This window comes from Anser brachyrhynchus (genome assembly GCF_964034855.1).
Source record: "Anser brachyrhynchus genome assembly, chromosome: 13".
In the NCBI taxonomy this organism is placed as follows: Eukaryota; Metazoa; Chordata; class Aves; order Anseriformes; family Anatidae; genus Anser; species Anser brachyrhynchus.
In genome coordinates this window covers 16,134,897-16,156,218 of record NC_137708.1, presented here as the reverse complement: position 1 = coordinate 16,156,218, position 21,322 = coordinate 16,134,897, and the positions used below count along the sequence as shown (strand labels likewise).

Genomic DNA, 21,322 nt, shown 5'->3' with positions numbered 1-21,322 from the left:
ATAAAACTGGTACTTACCAGGAAATGAGAGGGACAAGAGCATCTTCCCATTGAGCTGAAGTGTCACCAAACCAGGTAATCCAAGCTGCAAAGGGAGAAGCATGGCATTGGTGTTTCTCTTTGATGCTTTTTTTTTTTTTTTTTTTTTGAAATACATTCACTGTTTTAGCATTTGGCTGAATATTGTCATAATTCTCCTTCTTGTAAATAGCCAGCTCTGTGATGTTGCCTGCCATGTGCTGCCAGTTCACGGAGATGTTAGTGCAGACGTGAAATCTGGGCTGTAGCTTCCAGGAGACATCGGGACCTTCCGTCCCCAAATGGATCTTTGGACTCTGGGGAAATGCCATGGCTTCTTGCTTTTTCCAGTAGTGCATCTCGGACATATTCTGTACAGAATCTCAGCTTGCATTGAAAGCCAGCTTGAATTTTTTTACTAAATACTAGCCAGACCCGTGTTCACTGTGAACGTAGCAATGCATTGCAGGCACCTTTATGCTGTTTTTCACCAGATGAGAGGCAGGGCTGTGATATTTATTCCAGCTGTGTAGTGGTGTTGTGCACTGTTAATCTTGCTGTGTGCTTGTCCAAAAGGCATTGTGTTTCATTCTTTTAACATGCTTATCTTGAGAGACACAGTGTTTTCTCAGAGCTATGTAAACATTGGTTATCACTAATAAGGTAGGGTGGAAAACCAATCGTTAAATGCCACTGGGGAATAAGTATCTGAAAATTTAATGTTGTGGTATTTTTATATATATCCAATGGCACGCTAAGCCTTGCTCCAGCCTCCCCTGGGGACAATGTCCATGCACCAGCATATTCCCATTAATATTAGTCAAGGTTAACAAGCACAGGCAGCGGATGTTGGTGCAATGTGGTTGCCCGCAGTGACGTCTGCAAAGCCCAGCTATAGCGACAAGGTTGGGAAGGGGGCTCAGAGGGGAATGGCCTTTTCTGGGGGCAGAGAAGGGGAGTTACTGTGGGCAAGGCAGCAAGCAGAGGACAAGGTGCTCGGAGGCTGCAGCCATGTGGGCAAGGCTCGGAGGCCATGCTGAGGGGAGAAGAGCCATGGCTGAGGGAGGGCCTCTCCAGCCACTTTTGCAAACCTCAGGCTGGAGTACATCAGGGGCAACTGGGAAAAGGAGAGGAGATGGAGGAGGATGGTGGCTGTGGCTTTGCACTCACTGCCCAAGGGATCACCAGGGGCTGCCCCATCCATTCAGCAAAGCCAGCCCTCTGAATGGGCTGGCAGTGCCCCATCCACCCTCGCGGTTTCCTGGACAGTGGCTGTGCTGGCTGGTGCCCCATGTGTACAAAGAGCCCACACACGGTAGAAAGGGACTTCCCATTTTCTCCTTTGCCTCCACACCACCCTGCATTGCCTGCACCACCTCTACCTCGAGAGCTACACTGCAGGAGTCCTGGTGAAGGACAGCCAAGGAAGGGCTTGGTGGGTACTCCCTCCTTGCTGTGCCGCTCCGAGCAGGGAGCAGAGGTGTTATGCTACCCATTTGCTGTAGTGCATGTGGAGAAGCAGGTCCTTACAAAGTGCTGGGGGCGGCAGCTGTACAAAACAGATAGTGACAGCACTGATGGATGACTTCATCCTAGGGACGAGCAAGGCTTGGGCATACTTAGAACAGAAAACACCTCTGAGTGTTTCCTCATTTCTCCAGGTCTTGGTGCAATGCATTCCTGGTGCTGTTACCACCGAGAGTAATTATTTGGTGTGTCGTTATGTTGCTTGAAGTAGGGGAGGAGGTGATGGACTTTGCCTTGCAGCTGCTGAGCACACGTCTGTATCCCCAGTGCGTGGGGTGACTGTGTGCAGCGCAGGTCTGCAGCTGTTGCCAGCCCAAAAACCTTTCCTCCCAAGGGAAGCTCCTTCATCGTCCTCCTTTTCCATGTCTTGATCTAAATCCTCTTGCTTCCCTTCCCTTTATACCTCTGTATCCTGTGTATCCTGGCGCTTTTGGGTACTTCTCAGATGTCCTATGAAGGAGGGCACTGCAAGCAGAGGGAAACAGCCCTATTGGTTTTTCCTGTCCACCCTTCCCCAAACCAAGATATCACAGGCTCTAAAACCTCTGCTGTGGTTAATCCTGCAGTAACTGCGAACCAAGTGAGTCTCAGCAAGTAGAAAATCACTCCTGAGAGCTGAGCAACCACCCAGCCAGCCATCTTCCTCCAGAAAACCCATCTCATCCTACCCCAAAGACCAACTCAAAACAGGGGCTTGTAGCAGCGTGCCTAGAAAGTCACTGTCTGAGCTACTTCAGAGCAAAACATCTGGAGGAACTTAATATTGTGGCCCTCCTCCAAGTAAAACCATTTAAACCAAACTGCTTGTTTGCATCTGAATGTCATAAAAATCAGTGACAACAGCATGGACTGCACAGGTGTGCTGCTCTAAGGGTGCATCATTTATGAGGGCCTCCTTCAGGTCAGTAATTCATACAGGGGTTTGCTGTTAAAGGAGAGCATTCCTCCTGCAGTGTTGTGGCTTGGTGCAGCTTTCTGAACTGAAAAATCCAACCTTTAGCACAACTAAATAAGTGAATTAATTAGTTGTTCCCCAGACATGGGACATATTACCTTTCCAAATTATTTCATGAGAGTTTAATTTGTTGAATCAGTTCAGAGCTGTTAGGAGTCAGTGCAGCCTGTTTATCCTTCATTCTTGCTTCTTGTCAAAATTGCAACCTTTAAAATAAATACAGAAAAGAGAAACTTTTTTTTTGAATGGATCAGAACAATTCAGAGGCCACTGACCTCTTTCCAAAAGAGTATTTGCAAAATAGTGTATGTCTGCCCAGGAATACTGTCTGTTTAAGAGTAGACACTGGGATTTAGGTTCATTAATATTCACAAAGCTATTCCTCCTTTGGGTGGTGCAGAGTCTGCTCCTTCACTCCCCTTCACTTCCCATATCAACAGTAGCTCTGCTTTCCTTTTTTTCCAAAAGGCTTTTTGGAATGTCTGAGCACAGAATACATCACCTTCTCCCTTTCCAGCTCCTTTAGGTCACAAAATGTTCTAAAAATACCAAAATAGCAAGAACATTTCTGTTTTATTTTCTTTTTTGTTTCCTAACAAAAACCTCCAGAGAGCAAGCTCCAGCTCATGGTACCCAAGAGTGCAGAGGAATGGAAATGTGGGGGCTGCTTACAAATACACGAGTTAATGGTAGAAGTATGAAGGATTTGAAAATAGACTATTTAGTCACTGGGGTTTCAAGAAAGGGATGGAGCTGGAAAATTCCATCTGGAAGGGAGACTGTGTATGTGTGTGCAGTGCCTGCCTGTTTGTCTGTAACAGTGGATAAGAAACGTCCTGGACTGGCTCAAAAATACCTTGTGGGTTTCATCTGAATGTTTGTTCATTTGTGTTCGGCTATTCATTCCTCTCCATCTCCAGCAGCCCAGAGAAGAGGAGGCAGGAACCATTACCACCACCTGCAGCGCTTTGGGGCACCTAAACATGTTTTTGCCAGAAATCTTTGTAGCCTAAATAGGTTGTGTGTGTTTTTTCTGGATAGGCCTCCGGAAAGTAGGCACCTAAAGTTCTGCTTTGAATGGAGCCTTTGTCCAGGGAGATGAGGAGGGAGGCTCGGTGGAAACACCTGAGCCTGTCACCAGCTTCTCCCTCTTGGAGCAGGGGCATGGCTCTGGACGCTGGCTGAGCGCCCGAGCCAGAGGAGCTCTGGTCTAGACGCAGACACGCGTGGAGAGACGGTGAGGTTGTGGGGGCAACCGCTGACATCCTTGTTTTGTCTGGAAGGGCCATGGTGAGCACGGCGGGTTTTGCGGCCGTCTTCTACAGCGAGCCGGCCGTGCTGGGCCTCCTTGCGAATGTTGTCAGCGCATTCCTCCTCTGTCTGCAGAACTTCACCACGGCGCACACGGGCCTCGGGCCGCAGGGAGTGCAGGATGTCCTCGCAGGTGGGTGACGACAACGCTCGGGGGGACACCTGGGCCCCTGGTCTTGGTGAACATCCCCCAGGAGCACCAGCAGGACAGAGTTTTTAGGAGTCATCCCCCTGGGCCAGTAGACAGCCGTGGAGGACAGGTGAAGAAACGTGAGGTTTCTCCAGTGTACAGAAGGCCTGTGTGCTGCCTGGGAGAGCTGCTCCTCCTTCCCCAGAAACCCTGACAGGAATCTGCTCCAAACCCTTCATGTGCCATTCCCCTACAGTGGAACAAGGGTCTCAGAGCCCCTGCCACCACTAGAAGCAGGCTGGAGGACAAGAAACAGGCTTAGGGAGCCTCTCCCAGGGGCAGGGTGGAAGACTGGTGCTCCTGGACCCCCTTATCCTGCTGAGCATACCAAGGGCCTCATGGGCCACACACCGAGGCTCAGCACAGGAGTTTGTCATTAAGGTGGGAGCAGAGGGGAAGGCAGAGTCTGCAGGGTCATAAGAAGGCTGTGGGGCCTGTGGTGGGACGCCCCCCAGAGCCTGGAGATGCAGCGCTCCTTTCTGCAAGCCGAGCCTTCCTTTCTGATGTCTTGCTGTGTCTCCCAGGTGTCCACCTCATCCTGATCGGAGGTTTTGTCCAGCTCCTGGCAGGATTTCTTGCCTTCAGGAAGTACGACCACCTTGGAGGCGCAGCCTTTCTCACCTTCTCTGCTCTGTGGAGCAGCTATGGGGCCACACGCATCATCTCAGCCGCGTATCCCCCCTTGCAGAACACAACGCTGCCCTCGGGGAATGCCAGCCACCTCCTGCCTGCTGGCACGACCCTCACCTCCACCAGCCAAAGTGCTGTGGCAGGGCTGGTGGCCTACATTTCCATTTCCTTTATCCTCTCCTTCTGCTCAGCCACAGTGAACTACATCATGCCCTTCATATTTGGGGCCATCGCCCTTGCCCTGGTGTTTGAAGCCGTTGCACTGTTTGGCCAGTGGGCCCTGGTAGTGTCAGGGGTCATTGAGCTTGTCATTGTCCTCTGCGGGCTTTATGGTGCGGTGGCCCTCCTGCTGAAGGGCATCACACAACGGTACATCCTTCCAGGCTTTGGGCATCCCCTCTTCAATGTCTTGCTACTGGGGTCAGCACAGAAGAGCTCTTCCAAGGCCATTGGGGAAGAGAAGAAAAAGAACACAAAGTATGCCGAGCCAATGGCCCTAGGCAACATCTGTGATACTGTCTCTCCTTTTATATTTGCATTTTACTCCTTCGGGTACATGAAGACCTTCTGTGTTGGAGCAGCATGGATTTCCATCATCTCCAGCTGCCAACTGCTGTCCAGCTTCTACAGCTACCTGAGAGGTGATGTCTACTACACCACCAAGTTTGGTGTCCACAGCCTCTACTGGCTGGTGATGTCTTGGGAAGAGTTCATACTCACTGTCCTCCTTGGGCCAGGCAAGGCTCAGGAGAGCAGGCTGGGAATGTTTGGAGGGTGGTTCTTCTTGGCTGTTGCCTGCATGCTTTTTCTGATGTCAACCCACAAAGATACCCTGGAGATGTTGCAAAATGCCTCTTTCATCATCCTCATGTCCGCCTCCATCCATCAGATCCCAGTGCCAGGTGCTTACCTGTTCCTCGGGGCTGCCTGCAGCCTCTGCACTGCTCTCTCGTTGTACGCCACTTTTGCCAGCCTTATCAACTCCATCGGGGAGAAGGCTCTGATTCCAATTGGCTCCCAAGCTATGTCCAGCTCAGCTCTTCAAACCACACTGATGGCTGCCAAAAGCTGCTTCACAAGGTCCAAGAACTTGCCAAGCAGCACCAGAGCCGAAGTGCCAGATGCCTTGTTCTACATCTGCAATGGCCTGGCAGCAATCTCTGCCATCCAGGCTACTTTCAGTGACCCCGACAGACAGCAACTCTCCATACCTTCCGTGCTCATCCCAGGAGCCATAATGCAGCTGTATGTCTGCAGGATCCAGGTGCGAGGAGGCAGAAGGTTTGGTTGCATTCTCCCGTTCTGCTATGCTGCCTTTTGGGGAGCATGGACCTGGCTTCGGTTTGCAGGTAACACAATGTCAGGCTTTTGCTTTTTCCAAAACTAAGGGGTGTTTTAGGAAATTGCTGATTGCTTTCTTCAATGTAGTTCCTTCTCCCAGAAGATTCACTGATAACAAGATTAACAATATTCCTCCTTGTAAAGAATATGCAAAAAAAAAAAAAGAAAGAAAGAATGGTCAAACATCCTGGCTTGCACTCACGTAATTGACTGCCATTGCTGCAGTCTCTTGGTGCTCTGACAGCTGCAGGAGTCTAAGTTGTGTTTTTGACTCCAATGGAGGTAAGGTTTTCCCTGCTCAACAGTTTTGAGGCAGCAGTCAGACTGTCCCAGGATAGTTATTTCAGAATGACAGATCAGTAGACGCTTCTGAGGTGGCAGAAGACACCAGGTTCTGGATTTACATTTCAGAAGCCAGTAGTAATTCATCTTAATTGGTTGTAGCCCTGGAAGGAGATCTCAGAACGACAAGTTTGTCTTTAAGAAGCCCTATTCAGCTCCATGTGAGCAGTGTGTTCATATGAAATCCAAGCCAGGTCCTATTAAAATGAGCACCAGTGGGGAAAGTTAAAGCTGTTGCCTAAGAGGTATGTCAGGAAGCTATTAGTCTTTTCAGCCAGACTTTGATGTCGTTTACAAGCTGGAAGTAAAATCATCAGTTTTTAAGATAGCCATCACCAGTTCCTCAGTTAATACCTCAAGCGGTTTGTACTGCTGATGTGATGGGTTTCAATGTTCAGTGCAGTAGGTTGTTTTCGTAGCAGTCACCATCAGTTAATACAAATTGTAGTCATTCAAACTGCACCTATGTCGTTCTTCTGTTACACTGCACTTAATGGTTTGCTCACATCCAAATCTGCTGGTCCTGTTTCAGGCCACTTGATGAACATTGGTGCGGGGAACAGTGAAGGATTCACTGCTGGTGCAATTGCCTTTTTGGTGCTCAATGTTTTTTTAATGATTTTAGGTAAGTCTCAGTACCGTGGGTGATTGGTTATTGAGGGGTATTTGGGGCCAGGTCATTAATCTCACCTGTGGCTGCTCTGTGGTGGAGATGCACAAGTGAGGGAGTCTCAGCTCTCTCTGTCACTCCAATTAGGAAAGAACTGAAATGTTTTGCCCACAGTCAGTAACAGAAGCTGAGCTGGGCTTAGAAGAAGCAGTCATAAGGGAAAGGAAGAACATTTCAAAGAAAATAAACGGTTCAAATAAGGTGAAACTGTTAGACGGACTGGGCCACTGGCATACATCCACAGTCACCCTCCAGCCCAGCTGCTGTAAATCACAATCTTCTTGGCTGCCCGAGAAGTGTTTTCCATGTGAGCACAGCGTACTGGCAGATGAAGGGCTTGGCAGTTTGTCTCCTGAAAGCCAAGGGCTAACTAAACCACAGTCATATCTCTGTGAACATGGAAGACAGACCATGTACAATTAAGTTGATTTATGAGCTCTTCTGTGGTTTCACATACATTTTTACAGGTCTTTCTCTGATGTGGGTTCCTCTTGTTTATATTTCTTTCCACAGCTTCCTCTTTAAACGTTGTGCTTCTCTGCATGACTGCTGCAATGGAGCTCTTGGCCATTTGTTTTCTGCTCTTTACATTGGAGAACCTCCCTCTGCCATTTGAAAGTGAGTTGTAGCTGAACATTGTCCTCAAACCTTCACCCAAAGGGTGCAGGGAGTGGGTCTCTGGCTGGTTGGGGAGCAATATTCTGCGCAAGCTCTGTATGGTAAAAAGCAAGCAAAAAAATTGAGTCATCTTTCCCTAGAAGACTGGTGTGTGTGCAAGCTACAGATGCTGAGCCTTTTGGCTCTCTGGCTGCAGGAGGAAATGTTGCCTTATACTATCCCCAGGTCCTTGAGCTTCCTAATAAACATCTAGTTATGGCCGATACTGCTGGATCAAGATGACCTCCTGAGGTTCTGTACAGCCCTGCTTTCTAGTAGTTGTTCAGTGAGCCAAGACTTGGAGTGATCTAAATATGCCACCAGTATGAATTTCTGTTTAAATTCTGGATTTGTAGCAAGTGAGAGTTTGATTTGTAATTATACACAGTACTTTAGCAAAATGCTTTTTAAAGGCTTTTCTAACAGGGGAAAAAAAGAAAAAAAAAAAAGGGAAAAAAAGTCAGGTAGGCCAGTGTGGAAATGCCTTGAATTTTTAGACCCACAAATGTGCTGGGCTGTAAACGTTGTGTGACAGGAAAGGCTGAGGTAAGTTTGCAATTCTGGGAAGACATGAGACACAAAAGAAAATAAAACTTTGCCAGCACCCTTCCTTCCTTTGACCCTCTGGTTTTATTTTCAGTTGTGATGTTAAGCATCTTCAGCATCATCTGCTTCTATGGAGCAACAGCATCCCTGGCAAATAGCATGTTTGGGAAGGATCTCATGATGATGGGGCCCCCTCTGTTCACAGTAAGAGATGTTTTGTGCAATGGTGTCACTTCCCTGTTCAGAGGGATACCCTAGGGTCTTCAGTCTCACCTAGGGGAGTTCAAATTTCCATCTCCCTTCCTTCGTGCCATTTGAAATCCCTGTCACAGCGTTGCTGTAGGGAGCTATGAGCTGAAAACAAGTGACCTTCCATTATGAATAATGTGCTGAAAACTTGGGGAAAAGGCAGGGACATTTACAAAACTCCCACCTCACTCCAAAATGCCCTTCCATCTCTTTGTTCAGGTGGAATTAGCTATCTCCAATCCATGAATTGCTGACAGGATGAAGTTTTAATGGTCATAATCTTGGGGGCAGGGGAGCAAAGAGTTGGAATTTGCCCAGACTGGACAGCAAGAGCTCCCCTCTCCACCTGATAACTTTAAACTTTTCCTGCTGCCTTCTACATCTGACCAAGGGAGATCCATCTAACTGGGTTGATTGACCTGACAGCTCCAATTCCTCCTGCAGTGGAACATTTTCATTAAATTACTGTTCCTAACTACAGAGAGTCATGAAAAAGCACTTTGCAACCTGATCTCACTCAAGTTCCTCTGGATTTAGGATTTCCTAGCAGTTTCCTTAGGTCACTGTGGAGGGCAGTTACCTCTCCAGAAAGTAGTCACCATGCTGGGTGGGATTCATTTCCTGTAACTGTAGGCATCATGGTTCAAATGTCTGCACCTGAACTAGGTGCTCTTTTGACTCTTTTATTCCTGGAGCAGAAGTAATTGCTTCTGAAAAGTAATTAATATAATCTCCTTTAGGTGAAGCTTGCCTTGAAGTGCCACATCTGTCCTTTGACTAGCAAGGGAAGTAGCTGCGTTCAGGCAGACCAGGTCTTACCCTGAGACTTTTATGTTTGCTTATTCCCACTCTAATGGATTTGTTGCCTCCTGATTACCACCAGGCTGAGAGCTCTAAGAAGGACACCGAAGGTCCTCCACCCTGCATCTGCCCCAAGTCTCACTGTACAAGTGGCCTGAGGGCCATTGCTGACTTGCTGAACACAGGGGCGGTGTGTGGGGTCCCGACAGACACCGTGTATGCTTTGGCAGCCTCCTGCAGACACCCTCAAGCCATTGAGAAGGTCTACAGAATCAAGGTGTGAATACAAGACTGTCATCTTGTTATTTGGATCCTGCTAGCATCCCATAGATGAGTTATGTACTCAGGTAGAAATGGAAGCCGCCTTGTTTCAGGTTGTCCTGGCTCAGAGCCGAGCAGAAAGAGTCTAGGAGGAGCCTCAAGAAAAGGTCAGGGACCATTTTCTGAGCTGAGCAACCTGGGGAAAAGCACTGGCTGCTCTGGGCGTGCAGAACTGGGAATTAGCTACTTGTGCTTCACTGAGGGGGTAAAGCAAAAACCCAAACTGGAACAGCCCTGATACGTGTCAGAAGTGGGTCCAAACTGATATTTGTCCTCTCTGCCTTAGGAAGTGCTGAATCAGAATCCCAGCTCTAAACCTGCCCAGACTTTTGGAGACATTCAGTGCTGGAATCAGACCCGAAGTTTGCACCTTAAATACATCTTTTGCAGCCTGGCCCTGTCTGTTCTCCATGAGGCAATTTCCTGGCTAGCCTGGAGAAATAAGCATAACAGACTATCTCAGCTGGCACTTAGTGTGAACATCAGTAACAAAGGCAGTCTTTTCTGTCCTGCTTTGGTGCCAATGCTAACCTTCCCTGTCAGTGAGAGAATATAAACAGAATGTAAATACATGCCCCGTTCCTTAGTCATTTGGCCCTGCTGGAAATGATGTCAGTTGAGGACTGAAATGACACTGTTTTATGAGCTCTTTAATTTTCCTCCATATCACTTCTCGCTTTATAACAAGCTTATGTCAAAGCACCAAAAAGCTGAAGAAGCGGTCACACAGATATTGGTTTCAGGGGGTTAGACTCCCCCTCCATTATCCTCTTGTGAATTGGTGGTTTTTCTCTTGATTTGTACCAGTCTAAGTTAGAAGAAAATCAAGCCCCTGGTGTAAAAGACATTAAAGACACTGATAATGAGCAGAGCATTGCCTGCCTGGGTTGGTTCTGTCTGAAGCAGGGGATTTGGATGCATCCTCCCAAGCTCTTGCTTGCTTGGAGCTCATGGTCCCTGGGAAGTACACAGACTAGGACTCCAGTGGGTTTAGATCTTCTCAATGCAGACTTGCTCTCTTCATCTCGTTTTATCCTTCATTTCATCCTGTTTTTATTTTCTTTTTTTTGTAGGACAGGCCTCAAGAGAAGCCCATCTGCATCTTTATTTCAAACCTGGACCAGTTGCGAGCAGCTGCTCCTCCCATCAGCCCGCTGCTTTGGGAATTCATGGAAAATGTTTACCCTGGTGGCATTGGCTGCATTATCAAGAAAGGAGAGTGGCTAAAGAAGTTAGGTAAGGAGAACAGGACATCCCTTCTCTCCTTCTTTCATGTTTTCAGCACAGCAGGCATGAAATCCTTTGGGATGTCAAGGGGGAGAGCTTCTGTTCATTTTATTCTGAGAAAGCATCTTTGGAGCTCTTACATGTCTTAGCAAAATGTTTAGAAGAGGTTGTAAAGGAGCTGGAATGACTCATAAACAGCGTGAGACAGCATGATGATCTCTTTAACCCAGTCAGACTCAAAGCAAGGGAGGCTCATCAGCCTGGGAGGGTCACATCGTGCAAGCCCATAGCTGTTAGCTAGGAATGAGCAAGCCCTGGGTGGAGGATCAAAAAGAGATGAGCGGTCCAGGAAGGGGAGAGGTTCCTAGGGTACCTTGTTGCTTCTCCCTTCCTACCATATGGACCAAGACAAAACGCTGTAAACAGCAGTATGGTTCACACACAGACCTGGTTTCTGGGAATCAATGGAAATATTAAAGACTGAAGAAATCAATGTAAATACTAAAGACCGAAGAAACAGTAGGAGTTATGCATGCCTAACTGGCAGAATGTGTGGCAGAGAATGGGGAGGCTGGGCACCTATCACAAAGAGTTTGACTCTGTGATCCAGGTAGATCCTTTATCTGTGAAAACAGCTATGCCGATCTCCAGCCACTAAGGTTGTGAGGTTTTTCCTGTTTGCCTCTGACTACTCAGTCCCCAAATCTTACATCTGCTCTCATGGATTTCTAATCAAACATGCTGCCTTTCTGAAGCTATGCAAAGAGACTTGCCATTTTATTTGGGGTATGGAGCAGGGACACTTGCAAGGAAAGCTTGAGGTCTTCCTCTGATGCTGTGTCAAGCAAACCTCTTCCAACAACCCCTGTCTGTCTTTCAAGGGGTTGGAGAAGGCTACAGCAGGGTGGGAACTCAAGACAGTATAATGATCAGAGTTCCTGACCTGACTGTCCTGGTGCACCTCATCGACATGACGGGACCCTTGGCAATCACATCTGCTAATCCTAGTGGAGAGGTTGACAGCACCCATCATGACATGGTCATCTCGTGAGTACCCTGTTCACTGCATTTCTATAGCCCCGAAAACTACCCATCATGTGGGTGGCCATCATGATTTGATGCCCCGTGTAGAGGGGAACTTCAGCACCAGGTAATATGAAGTACTGTGTAGCTTTGTTTCTTCTTCTCCCTACAGGCGTCTTGGCCATAAGCTGGAGGGTGTTCTCTGTGATGGAGATTCTGATGAGGTGGTGGCATCAACTGTGGTCAACTGCACAAAGATTGATGAAAGTGAGTGTTAGAACCACCCTTCCGGTGGCATTTTCCTGGGTTGTTTCCATTCATTTCAATAGCACCAATCTGGCAGCACAGTGTGCTCAAAGACTAACAGTTCTTGAGTGCCTGGGCATTTACAAACACGTTGCTGGAGAGAAACAAACAAAAGGTGTCCTTGGAGGACCTCTGTGTTGACAGAGAATGAAGCAGTGAGGAGAAACAAGGTTGTGCAAGCAAAATTTGCTTTATAAGACCAAAATGCTTCAAGTGAGAGGGTGGATGCTTCTGAAAGGAAGTGTGTATGTTCCTTGTAGACCACCAGAATGAAGGTAGAGATAAAGGAGTTCATCTACAGTGATGGAATAGCACAAGTTGTTAGCTGTCTCTGGGTTGTCATCTGAGTGGGATTCTCTAGTGGAAAACTAAACTCTTGAGCACAGTGCCCTGCCAGTGTTGGTAGGTGTTGCTTCCTGCCAAATTCCCAGTGGTCTTGTTACGCAGCTTTATTATCTGGGGGCACTGAGCATCTGGATGTTTTTACTGGTTCAACATGTCCCTTTATGTTGGAACATAATCCCCATCCCTTTCTTTCCCCCTTTGGGGATTATCCTAACTTTCTCATTCTTGCTCCGGGAAGGTGGCATCACCATCATAAGAGAAGGCTGCATACCTGCAGGCAAGGTGATGCAGATATTTGAAAGAGTGAAGAACAGAGTGGTCTGAAACTGAAGAAAACCTTTCTGAGTGAAAGAACGGCATCTGCTCTCACAAAAAGACATGAGGCAACCTATGGCCTGCTGGAGCACTTGGCCTCGTGAAAGCCATACCTTCTCTAATCAAGCACTTACCTCCTTGGGAAACAGCAGCACTTTCTCACCCAGGGAGCACTTTCTCTCCTGGGAGCCTTTTGCGGCTTTTATTGTTTATCTCCAGTAAGTGCCTGAAACCGCCGGGAAAGCTGCCCACAGAGTGCCAGCAGGATCAGGAGCTGATGCTTTATTGCAGGAATTCCCTGAGTGCCCGTGTTTCCTAAGTGCCTCGAACTGTGGACTCCATGCCTGCTTTTATACAACCTTCCACACACAACACTCAGATCTGTGTATTTTAAACAGCTAAGTTTCACTAAATAAATCCACTTTTTGGAACGTAAGGAAAAGGCTTTGAGTTTCATTTGATTTCCACCAAGCTACTCATCCTCCAAAAATCACAAGGCTCCACGGCTAAGCCCTAGGGGAAGGAATAAATATTGGAAGGCGCAACCCTGACAGAGGGCTTGCAGCAAGTAGTTGACCCCTTGTCCTTCTCCAGCATCCTCACAGCCACTCCCTGCTTGGACCAGGGGAGTTCCCAGCTGGTCTCGGGGTGCCCAGCAGCCTCCTTGCAGAAAGCAGAGGCTGATGTGGGCCCGTGGCAAATGAAGTCCAGGGGAGAGTCAGGGACGAGGGGAATTTGTTCTTAATAAAGACAAACCTCCACTAAGGAAACAATGAGCTAGGGCTCAAAGGCAAGAGGCTGGCTTCAAGACAGTCAGATGTGCAATGCAGATTTGGAGTTTTTTTGTAATGTTTTCCCCTGTACCAGAGGTGGTGTCCAAGTGGCAGATCCCTGCCAGTTCCCTGCAGTTGTTCCTTCTCCTCCCTCCTGCTCTGGGCAGGGAGACTGCTCCCTGGGCACTGACACACCACCACCTCCTACCACCCGAGGGACAAGCCCCTTTCCAGCTCTTCTTTACCACAGCTTTGCAGCATCTTTCTCTCCTGCTCGTGGCCTTCCCCCTCGAGCCACATCCCTCTGCATGCCCACGTTCCCTCCCAGCTCACCTGATACTGTTCCACGACCTGAGCAGCCAAACCTGGTGGAGCTTTTGGGGCTGGATTCTTCCCACACTTCACTGCAAACATGTAAACACTGACTCCAGTCTTGACTGTGTTCAGCTTGCTTTGGCAAAGGGGTTGTTGTCCATCCGACCCTGCTCGAGATGCAGCCTGCTATTTAGCCTGCGCTATTTAAGTCACCATAAATAGCAGCTTTGGCTCTGGCTCCAGGTGTCAGAGATTGTTTCACTGGAGCAGCTCCCCTGACTCCTGATTAAAAGTCCTTGGCACCTGTTCCTCAGGCCTGAACACAGCCTCCCCTTCACGCTGCAGCCTTCTGACCCTGCCAGCCCACCGGCACCCTGCACGGGGGCACTCGCTGTTGGGGCACCACGGGGCATTCCCAGCCTCCTGTGGCTTGCCAACCCGTGCCAGCTTCTGCAAGCAGAGTGAAGTCATGCCCTCCTCCCTGCACATACCGGGAGACGGCTAAACAAGCCTCGCACACCCTGTACCCTTCCCTCACACACCAGCAGGTATCCTGCCCTGGTGGTAGCCATGTGAGCAGTCCATGTGTCACCCCCTCTCCCCGGGGCAAGAGTCTCCTGGGGCAGGAACCTCCCTTCTGCCCCGTGCTCCTCTCCAGCACCCCGTGCGCCTCCTGGCATGGGTCGGCTGGAGCTGCACCCACGCTGGAAAACCAGTGGCACCAGGGCGAGGAAGCGTGGACCAGCTGGGAGGGGAGCAGGAAACAGGAGGCTGGGAGAACTGAGCCGAAACCCTGAGGATTTCTGGGGAAGTTGTAAAATACCATCATCCTCCCTGGCCCCGACCCAAAAAAGGCACACAGCAAAGCCGCTGCTAAGTCTGTGCAATAAAATCCTGCTGCTTTGCGGGGACAGAGTCTCCCCCAGTTCCTGTGCTCGCAGTATATTTGCATCCCAGCTGCGGGTGCTGCCACAGAATATTTAGCTTAAATGTACAGATAAATGAAGGAGGTAATTACATTAGGCAAATGGGGAGAGGAGGCTGCTGCTAACGACTGGCTAGGAGTGTGGTGCAAAGAGCTGTTAACCTTCTGCAAGCCCCAGTACTTCAAATCACTGAATAAATGAAGTTAAGTGCCAGCTGAGGTCCACCACTATCCGGCAGAGGCTTAACTTCAAGCATGCGGTGAAGTCCCACAACATGGGGTTTCTCTCATGTCTTAATGCTTGAGAAAACTACTCGACCTTTACAAGCAAAGGAAGTTTTCAACATGGGCTATAAATCGCTGGAACAACAACAACAAAAACAAAAAACAGGTCCCTTCTTGGCTTGTCACCTCTGTCATGTCTACATTAGACTCTCACCATACCGGTGGCACAGGACTGAAAGTGTCCGTAGCATTTCAGCTCATGGGAAGGATGTGTGGTTCCTCACCTGCTGTCATCAGTGCAACAGACAGCCCAGGATTTGGTAAATCGAGGCAACATTTTGCCAGTGGTTTTCTGGGGTGTTATATGTGAACATTTTTTCGGTAGCAGTAGCAGCTCTCATCTTGCATTGCTGCTATCTGGCAGGTAAATCAAGACTGGAATGTCTCAGCCCTTGAGAAAAGCACCTGACAGCATTGTAGTGGTGGGAAAATTCCTTAAAATAGGAACTGTTTTGCAACTTCAGGGCGATGGACAAATCGACAGTTTAGGTTATAAAGGGGGCAAGATAAGAACACCGCAGCGGCATGCTTTCTGCTGATGGCAGACAAAGACGGCAAGAGTGTTGCAAAGATCCAGGATGAAAGGCTCTTAAAAAAATTCCTTGTTTGTTTAGGTTGCTTTCCCCTCAAAACAACACTTAACCCTTCAAAGTCCACCAGATGGGTTCAGATCTCTGGGAGAGGCTCATTGTGGGATTTAAGGCAGGACTAGACTTTAGGTTGTGTTTAGGTCCAAACAGAAATGGTCTAGCCTGAAACCCACAAGCCTAATGGTGGCTTGAGTTTGGAATATGAACCCAGTCTACCTCATACCAACTAGATACCTCTTTCCATCTCATGGGGCATAAACCCACTGAAGACTTCAGTATTTCCTCTCCCAATCACACTTCGGAGATGTCCAAAGTGCCTGCACCAGCTATAGAGGAATCCAAAAGTATCTATTTTCCCAAATAATACTTCATTTATGTGTCTATGCTGGGGAAACTTGCCCTCTTGGCTTCAGATGTTGGCTTTGTTTCAGGGAGAAATTCAGTGGTATTTCATTGGAAACATGCAAAACCAAAGGATTACTTCTCATCAGGCAAGAATGTAATCAATAAATGGCACTGTATTGTGAAAGCCATAAATGTAAAGACAAGGAAATCTCTATTTATTGAGTTTTTACTGCTTACTAAATAAGGAAGCAAACAAATGAAGTTACGGGAAAAAAATCCTTCACCAGAATCTGGGTTTACCTCAACAGTCACGTTCTCAGAAGTAGTCTGTTGACTCAGGAGAAGTTAGGGTAAAGAGGTATTTGCACTGCACCTGTTTTCCAGTATCACTTAAGGCACAACAGAAGGCAATGTTTTCAGCACAATAACCTGCACGATGTCTTCCGTCTTTGCTGAGTTTGTGCTGGGAATAAGCATGGTTATCTCTGCAGCAAACAAGGAAATACTTTGTTTTCTCAGTGTTGTCCTGGTGCTGCTAAATAGAGGAGTACTGTTTCTTTCTCAAAACAGATGGGGGAAAATCCCCATTATATTATCATCATGATTAAGCTTTTTTGATAAAATGCTGTGAATCACGGTATTTTGCAGTATTATCAGCTTTATGCGGTTTTAGCCATGATTTATCACAATTCTCCTATTGACAAACAAATGTGTTGTTCCATAACCTCCAGTGATTTGGGTCAGAAATGTCCGATTGGGTGTGCAAGACCAGGGGAATATAGGAGCTGTAAAACTAAAATTGGCTGAAGATGTGTCTGGCTTGGGAGCCTCACGCCCAGGAGATACCCTCAAGAACCACAGAAGAAAAAGCCCAGATTTTCCAGACCATGAAGTTGTCTGCTTCAAGTGTATTCCCAATAGGAAAAACTTGAGCAGATGTGGTGGGATCCTGCCCAATGCAGCAGCTGTCGGGTGTCCATAGATCTTTCATGGCTTGGGTTAATGCATCTGGTTGTCTACTCTACCACTTTACCCAGACATAAAACTGAATTTCTCACTGTGCTCTGAGCAGCTACCATGACAAGTGAGTCTGGAAAATGGCTTTTAGTAAGCAACCCAGGTGGCTGAGCAGCACCATGTCCCGACTCCATGCATGTAGACTCCAGTCTTTGTTTCCCATAAATTTGGCACAAGGACTTGGCAAGTGGCAGCAACTGTTGTGTGGTTGTGTGCACACAATTCTTCTCAGGGACTCAAAGCAAACTCCCCAAGCCTGGAGCACTCCTGCCAGCATTTCTACATGCTTAGAGGGAAACAAATACACCACCCTTAGATCAACAACGGGAGCTGTCAATTCCTTTATTCAGGCTCTCTAAACACAGGGTCCTTTCATTAAGGCTATTGCTAACGTTTAATGCCTCTTGCTGTGTTTTCCATTATGAGATGCTCTATATTGCTGAAGGCTCATTTCCAGTTGGGAGCTGGCAATGAGCAATGAGGCCTTTGGTTTCCAGCTGAGCCAGGGGTACTGGATGTAAACCATGTCATGTTTGCCCCTAATGGAGAGATGGGTCTCTTCGTTCTGCCCCACTTCTCACCCTAGTGTTTGCTCAGAAGTTAGCTGAGCCCCAGCAAAATGGTTTTCAAGGCCAGGACACCAGTTCTGGCAGAGAAGAGCAGCCCACGTGTGTGTGCATTCAGACAAGAGGGGGAAAAGAGTTGTAGAGACAGGCACAGGAGTGGAAGTTTTAGGCAAGGAGCAGAAAGTCCGCCCATGTTTTATTAAAAGAAACATGGTGAAAAATATTTTTGCAAAACTGAATGTCACATCATCAAGGAAGCAAACTGCACTAAATGTCACTGGTGGTGAAGGGCTTCACGTCTCTGTTCCAGCCCAGATGCTGACATGGGGAGGACGCTGTGACCCAGGAGTTGGTTCCTTCATTCCCGGAGCTGACCTATGCATTTTATCAGGGAACGTTCTGAATATAATTTTGTGCGGAGCAGCAGGAAAAAAATAGCTCTCTTAGCATTTGTTGTGCCCACGCACGCACCACTGCCTGTTACCTTTCCCCTAGAAATGTGGTAGGGCTCTCTTCCTCCATACACAGGATGAATTGTACTGTTTCGGACAAAGCACCTCCAAAAAGTTCAGAAAGTCACCAAAACCTGCGGCATCACAGACAGGGCAAGCTCAAAGGATCCAAAAGGTTCAATGGATCCAGCAGCTGCTGTGTGAGGCCGGTCTTCAGTTACAGAGCCCCTCAAAGCTGCCTTGCTTCGTGTCAGATATTTGGCTATGAAGAGGGACAGATGCGGGGCTTCAGCTTCCTTTTGACCCACTCTTTGTTGTGTCTCCTTGGAGCTTGGAAGTGAGATGGAGCAGGCAACATGAGTAGTGGTTCTGGATGTCTGCAGAAACCCCACCTCAGCTCCTCCTGTCGCCAAGGAGAGTCGAGCCCATGTCCTGTGTCCCAGTGGACACGGGCATTGCTGCCTATGGGATTTGGTCTTTGGGCATTTGGCTGCTGTGTCCACTTGATCCTTACACCTCCACTTCTTCCTCCTTCACTTTTTCTGCTCCACAAAAGGCTCTTGCCTTAGCGACTGGGACTTGGTTTAATCTGCAGGTGAGCACAGCTGCTGGCAGCTGCAGGCAAGGAGGGCCCGGAGCAATTGCAGGGGGTGATAGGAAGGGGGACGGGGGCTGTGGCAGGCTCTGGGTCGTGCAAGATCTGATAACCTGGTGCAGGAGGACATGGTCCTTCGCAAGGCTGCATGTGGAAGGATGCCGCGGGCAGTTATCGGGCTTAGGGGAATTTTGAGGAGATAAGGAGAGCCTGGTCGGGGCAGAGGCAGCGCTGCTGGTACTCACCCATCCCACAGAACAGTGCACTGAAAGGGAATTCGGGCACTTCCTGCTATTTTAGGGTGTCGTCGCTGCCTGCAGAAGGTGACGGTGGAACCCGTAATGGCGACAAACTGGTTCTGTGCATCTGCCATGACTTCAGCAAAAAGCAGCACGAGTGCTGGGAGTGAACCTGTGACAGATCACAAGGAAGGCTGCTGTGCTACCGGTGGGCGCTGAGGAATTTATTGTGGCTGCTGAGCCCTGGCCAGGTGCAGGGGCTGTGCTGAACTGGCTGTGCAGGACGGAGCTCCCCATCCTGACCCCAGCACCACCCCTGGCACGGCCTTGCTCCATCCAGCCCAGGGGGCTGGCAAGTCGGATCCCATGAGTACCAGGATGGGAACTGAGGCAGAAGGCTGGAAGCTGGCTGGCTTCGTGTCCCTTCACAGCCCACCAACACGTGCTGGATCTGAATGGAGAACCTACACCGAAGGAGCTGGAGGTAGAGGGCCTCCATTGGAGGTCACTGACCAACAGCCTGGAGCCACCAAGCTGACCACCAGCCCTCACGTGTATGGTTGGCTGTCTCCTGAGTCCCCTTGGCAGTGAGATGCCAGCACCCATGGGAATGGAGCAGGGTAATACACCGAAGCCCCAAAACGCTGCTGCTGCAGAGCCTCAGCCCCAGGTCTGACAGCGCAGTGCATAAGAAGGAGGTGAAAGTGTTGGAGCCATCAGAAACATTTCTAGCTGGGGCAGAAGGGAAGAATATCAGAGTCACAGCTAGAAGTTAATCCAGTTAGTTCTTGCTCTGACTCCAGAAGCCCAATTTCCAGACGGCTGTTTTTTCCCCACAAGATTTGTTACACAGCCAGTTGCTGCTGTCACCCAGCTATCTGTTCTGCCTTGTTCCAAGCCTTGGCACCAAGCTGCTCCATAAATTCATTACTACAGCTGGCACGAATGCTGGGGATGCCCAGATGGCTCTAGACCATCAGAGGTTGTCCTGTTCTTGGCTGGGCAGCACAACACGCACAGCCGTCACAGAGAGAAATCCAAGCCGGAGCAGCTGAAGACCTGGCACGGGTTTTAAAATATGCTGTTTCTTTGTTGTCCTTAGTATTTCTCCAAAAAGAGACAAACCAGATTATCTAGTCATTTTGTAGTAATAACCCCAGGCACTTGATGTTATAGGGCGGAGTACCAGGAAGAATGCAGCAAGGTGAGTAGGACATAAAATCATTGCAAGGGGTGTTTTCAGATGCAGTGCCTCAGTAATGCCAAGGAGACCTGAGGGTTTTGATGTGACTGATTATCACCCGATAAGGACTTTCCTTCGGCCTTTTCTCCCAGCTGATGTCCCATCCCAAGCTATAGGCAGATGTTGGCTTTTGTATATGAAGAGCAAGAGCCAAATAGATGAGGACCGCGTCCCTACAGAGCTCCCAGTCTTGGCGTTTCCTTAAGCTGGAGGCTGTCAGGACATTCCAGGCTCTGCCCATGTCTCAAGCCTTCTGGTCGGCTGGTTTCACTCAAGAGGTGGTTGTGATGCCACCCTTCCTCCCTGAACCGCTGCAGTATCAGGTCCACCCACTATACCAACACGCACCCTTATGAAGATGCCATTGAGTCAGTTCCTGTCCCTATGGCACAGCTCTATTCTCAGAAGGGCGAGCTGTTTTCTTCCTGCGACAGGAAAATGCCCTTCTTTATTTTCCATTCTTTTTTTTTTTTTTTTTTTCCATTGACATGGATGTCTGGACTGCACAAAGGGCAAAATCAAGGAGGGACGGCCCTTCTTCCTGGGTTGTTTCCAACCCCAGTGGGATTAAAGCGTTGGCTATTTCACAAAGAGGTCCATTCATCAGGTTATTTTGTCTCCCAGAGAGACCTTTCAGGCCTAAAGCCCTCAGAGTCACTGACAATGAAACCAAAACTGGCCCTTCTCAGAAATCTCTTGATTTTCCTCAGTGACTTCAAATTCTTTCTTTGATGGAGGTTTGGGGGCCCCAAATCCCTTCCTGTCCCTCGTCTGTCACACAGTAAAGCACCAATCCTTCCCATTGAGCAGGATGGGAGAGGAACAGCACCAGAAGGGCACACTTAAAATCTCCTCTGAAGAGGGCTGGGCAACAATGTTTGACCCAAACCTACATTTTTAGCAATGAAAAGTATTTTACAAATTCTTGTCAACATCTCAGCATGGATTTAATCTATAATTTTTCAGCAAATTGTTGAAAGAGACCAAATGTTTCTGATGGGAGTATTTTGGATTTGCTGCTTGTAACAGAGCCTTTTTTTCTCTCTCTACTTTCCTTTAAAAATGTTCTGCTTCACCTTGAATGCTGGGAAAACTGGAAATATTACAAATTCTTTTGCCTTGATTTAACTGAAACATGCCATCTAAGTCTCCTCCTCCCTAAGTTATTTCTTTCCAGCTTGCTTGGACATGGGAGAGGTATGGG

At 48.3% G+C, this 21,322-nt stretch overlaps 1 protein-coding gene across 1 annotated transcript; it reads left to right on the top strand.

Moving 5' to 3' along the window:
* Window positions 1-39: 39 nt before the first annotated feature.
* Window positions 40-13,383, top strand: LOC308177431 (uncharacterized protein). The gene is made up of 11 exons (XM_080554704.1): window positions 40-74; window positions 3,783-3,943; window positions 4,525-5,979; window positions 6,846-6,938; window positions 7,497-7,601; window positions 8,281-8,390; window positions 9,319-9,513; window positions 10,631-10,793; window positions 11,666-11,831; window positions 11,980-12,074; window positions 12,697-13,383. The coding sequence occupies exons 2-11, from the start codon at window positions 3,787-3,789 to the stop codon at window positions 12,780-12,782; spliced, it is 2,625 nt and encodes an 874-aa protein (XP_080410830.1). The 5' UTR covers window positions 40-74; window positions 3,783-3,786; the 3' UTR covers window positions 12,783-13,383.
* The last annotated feature ends 7,939 nt before the right edge of the window (window positions 13,384-21,322 follow it).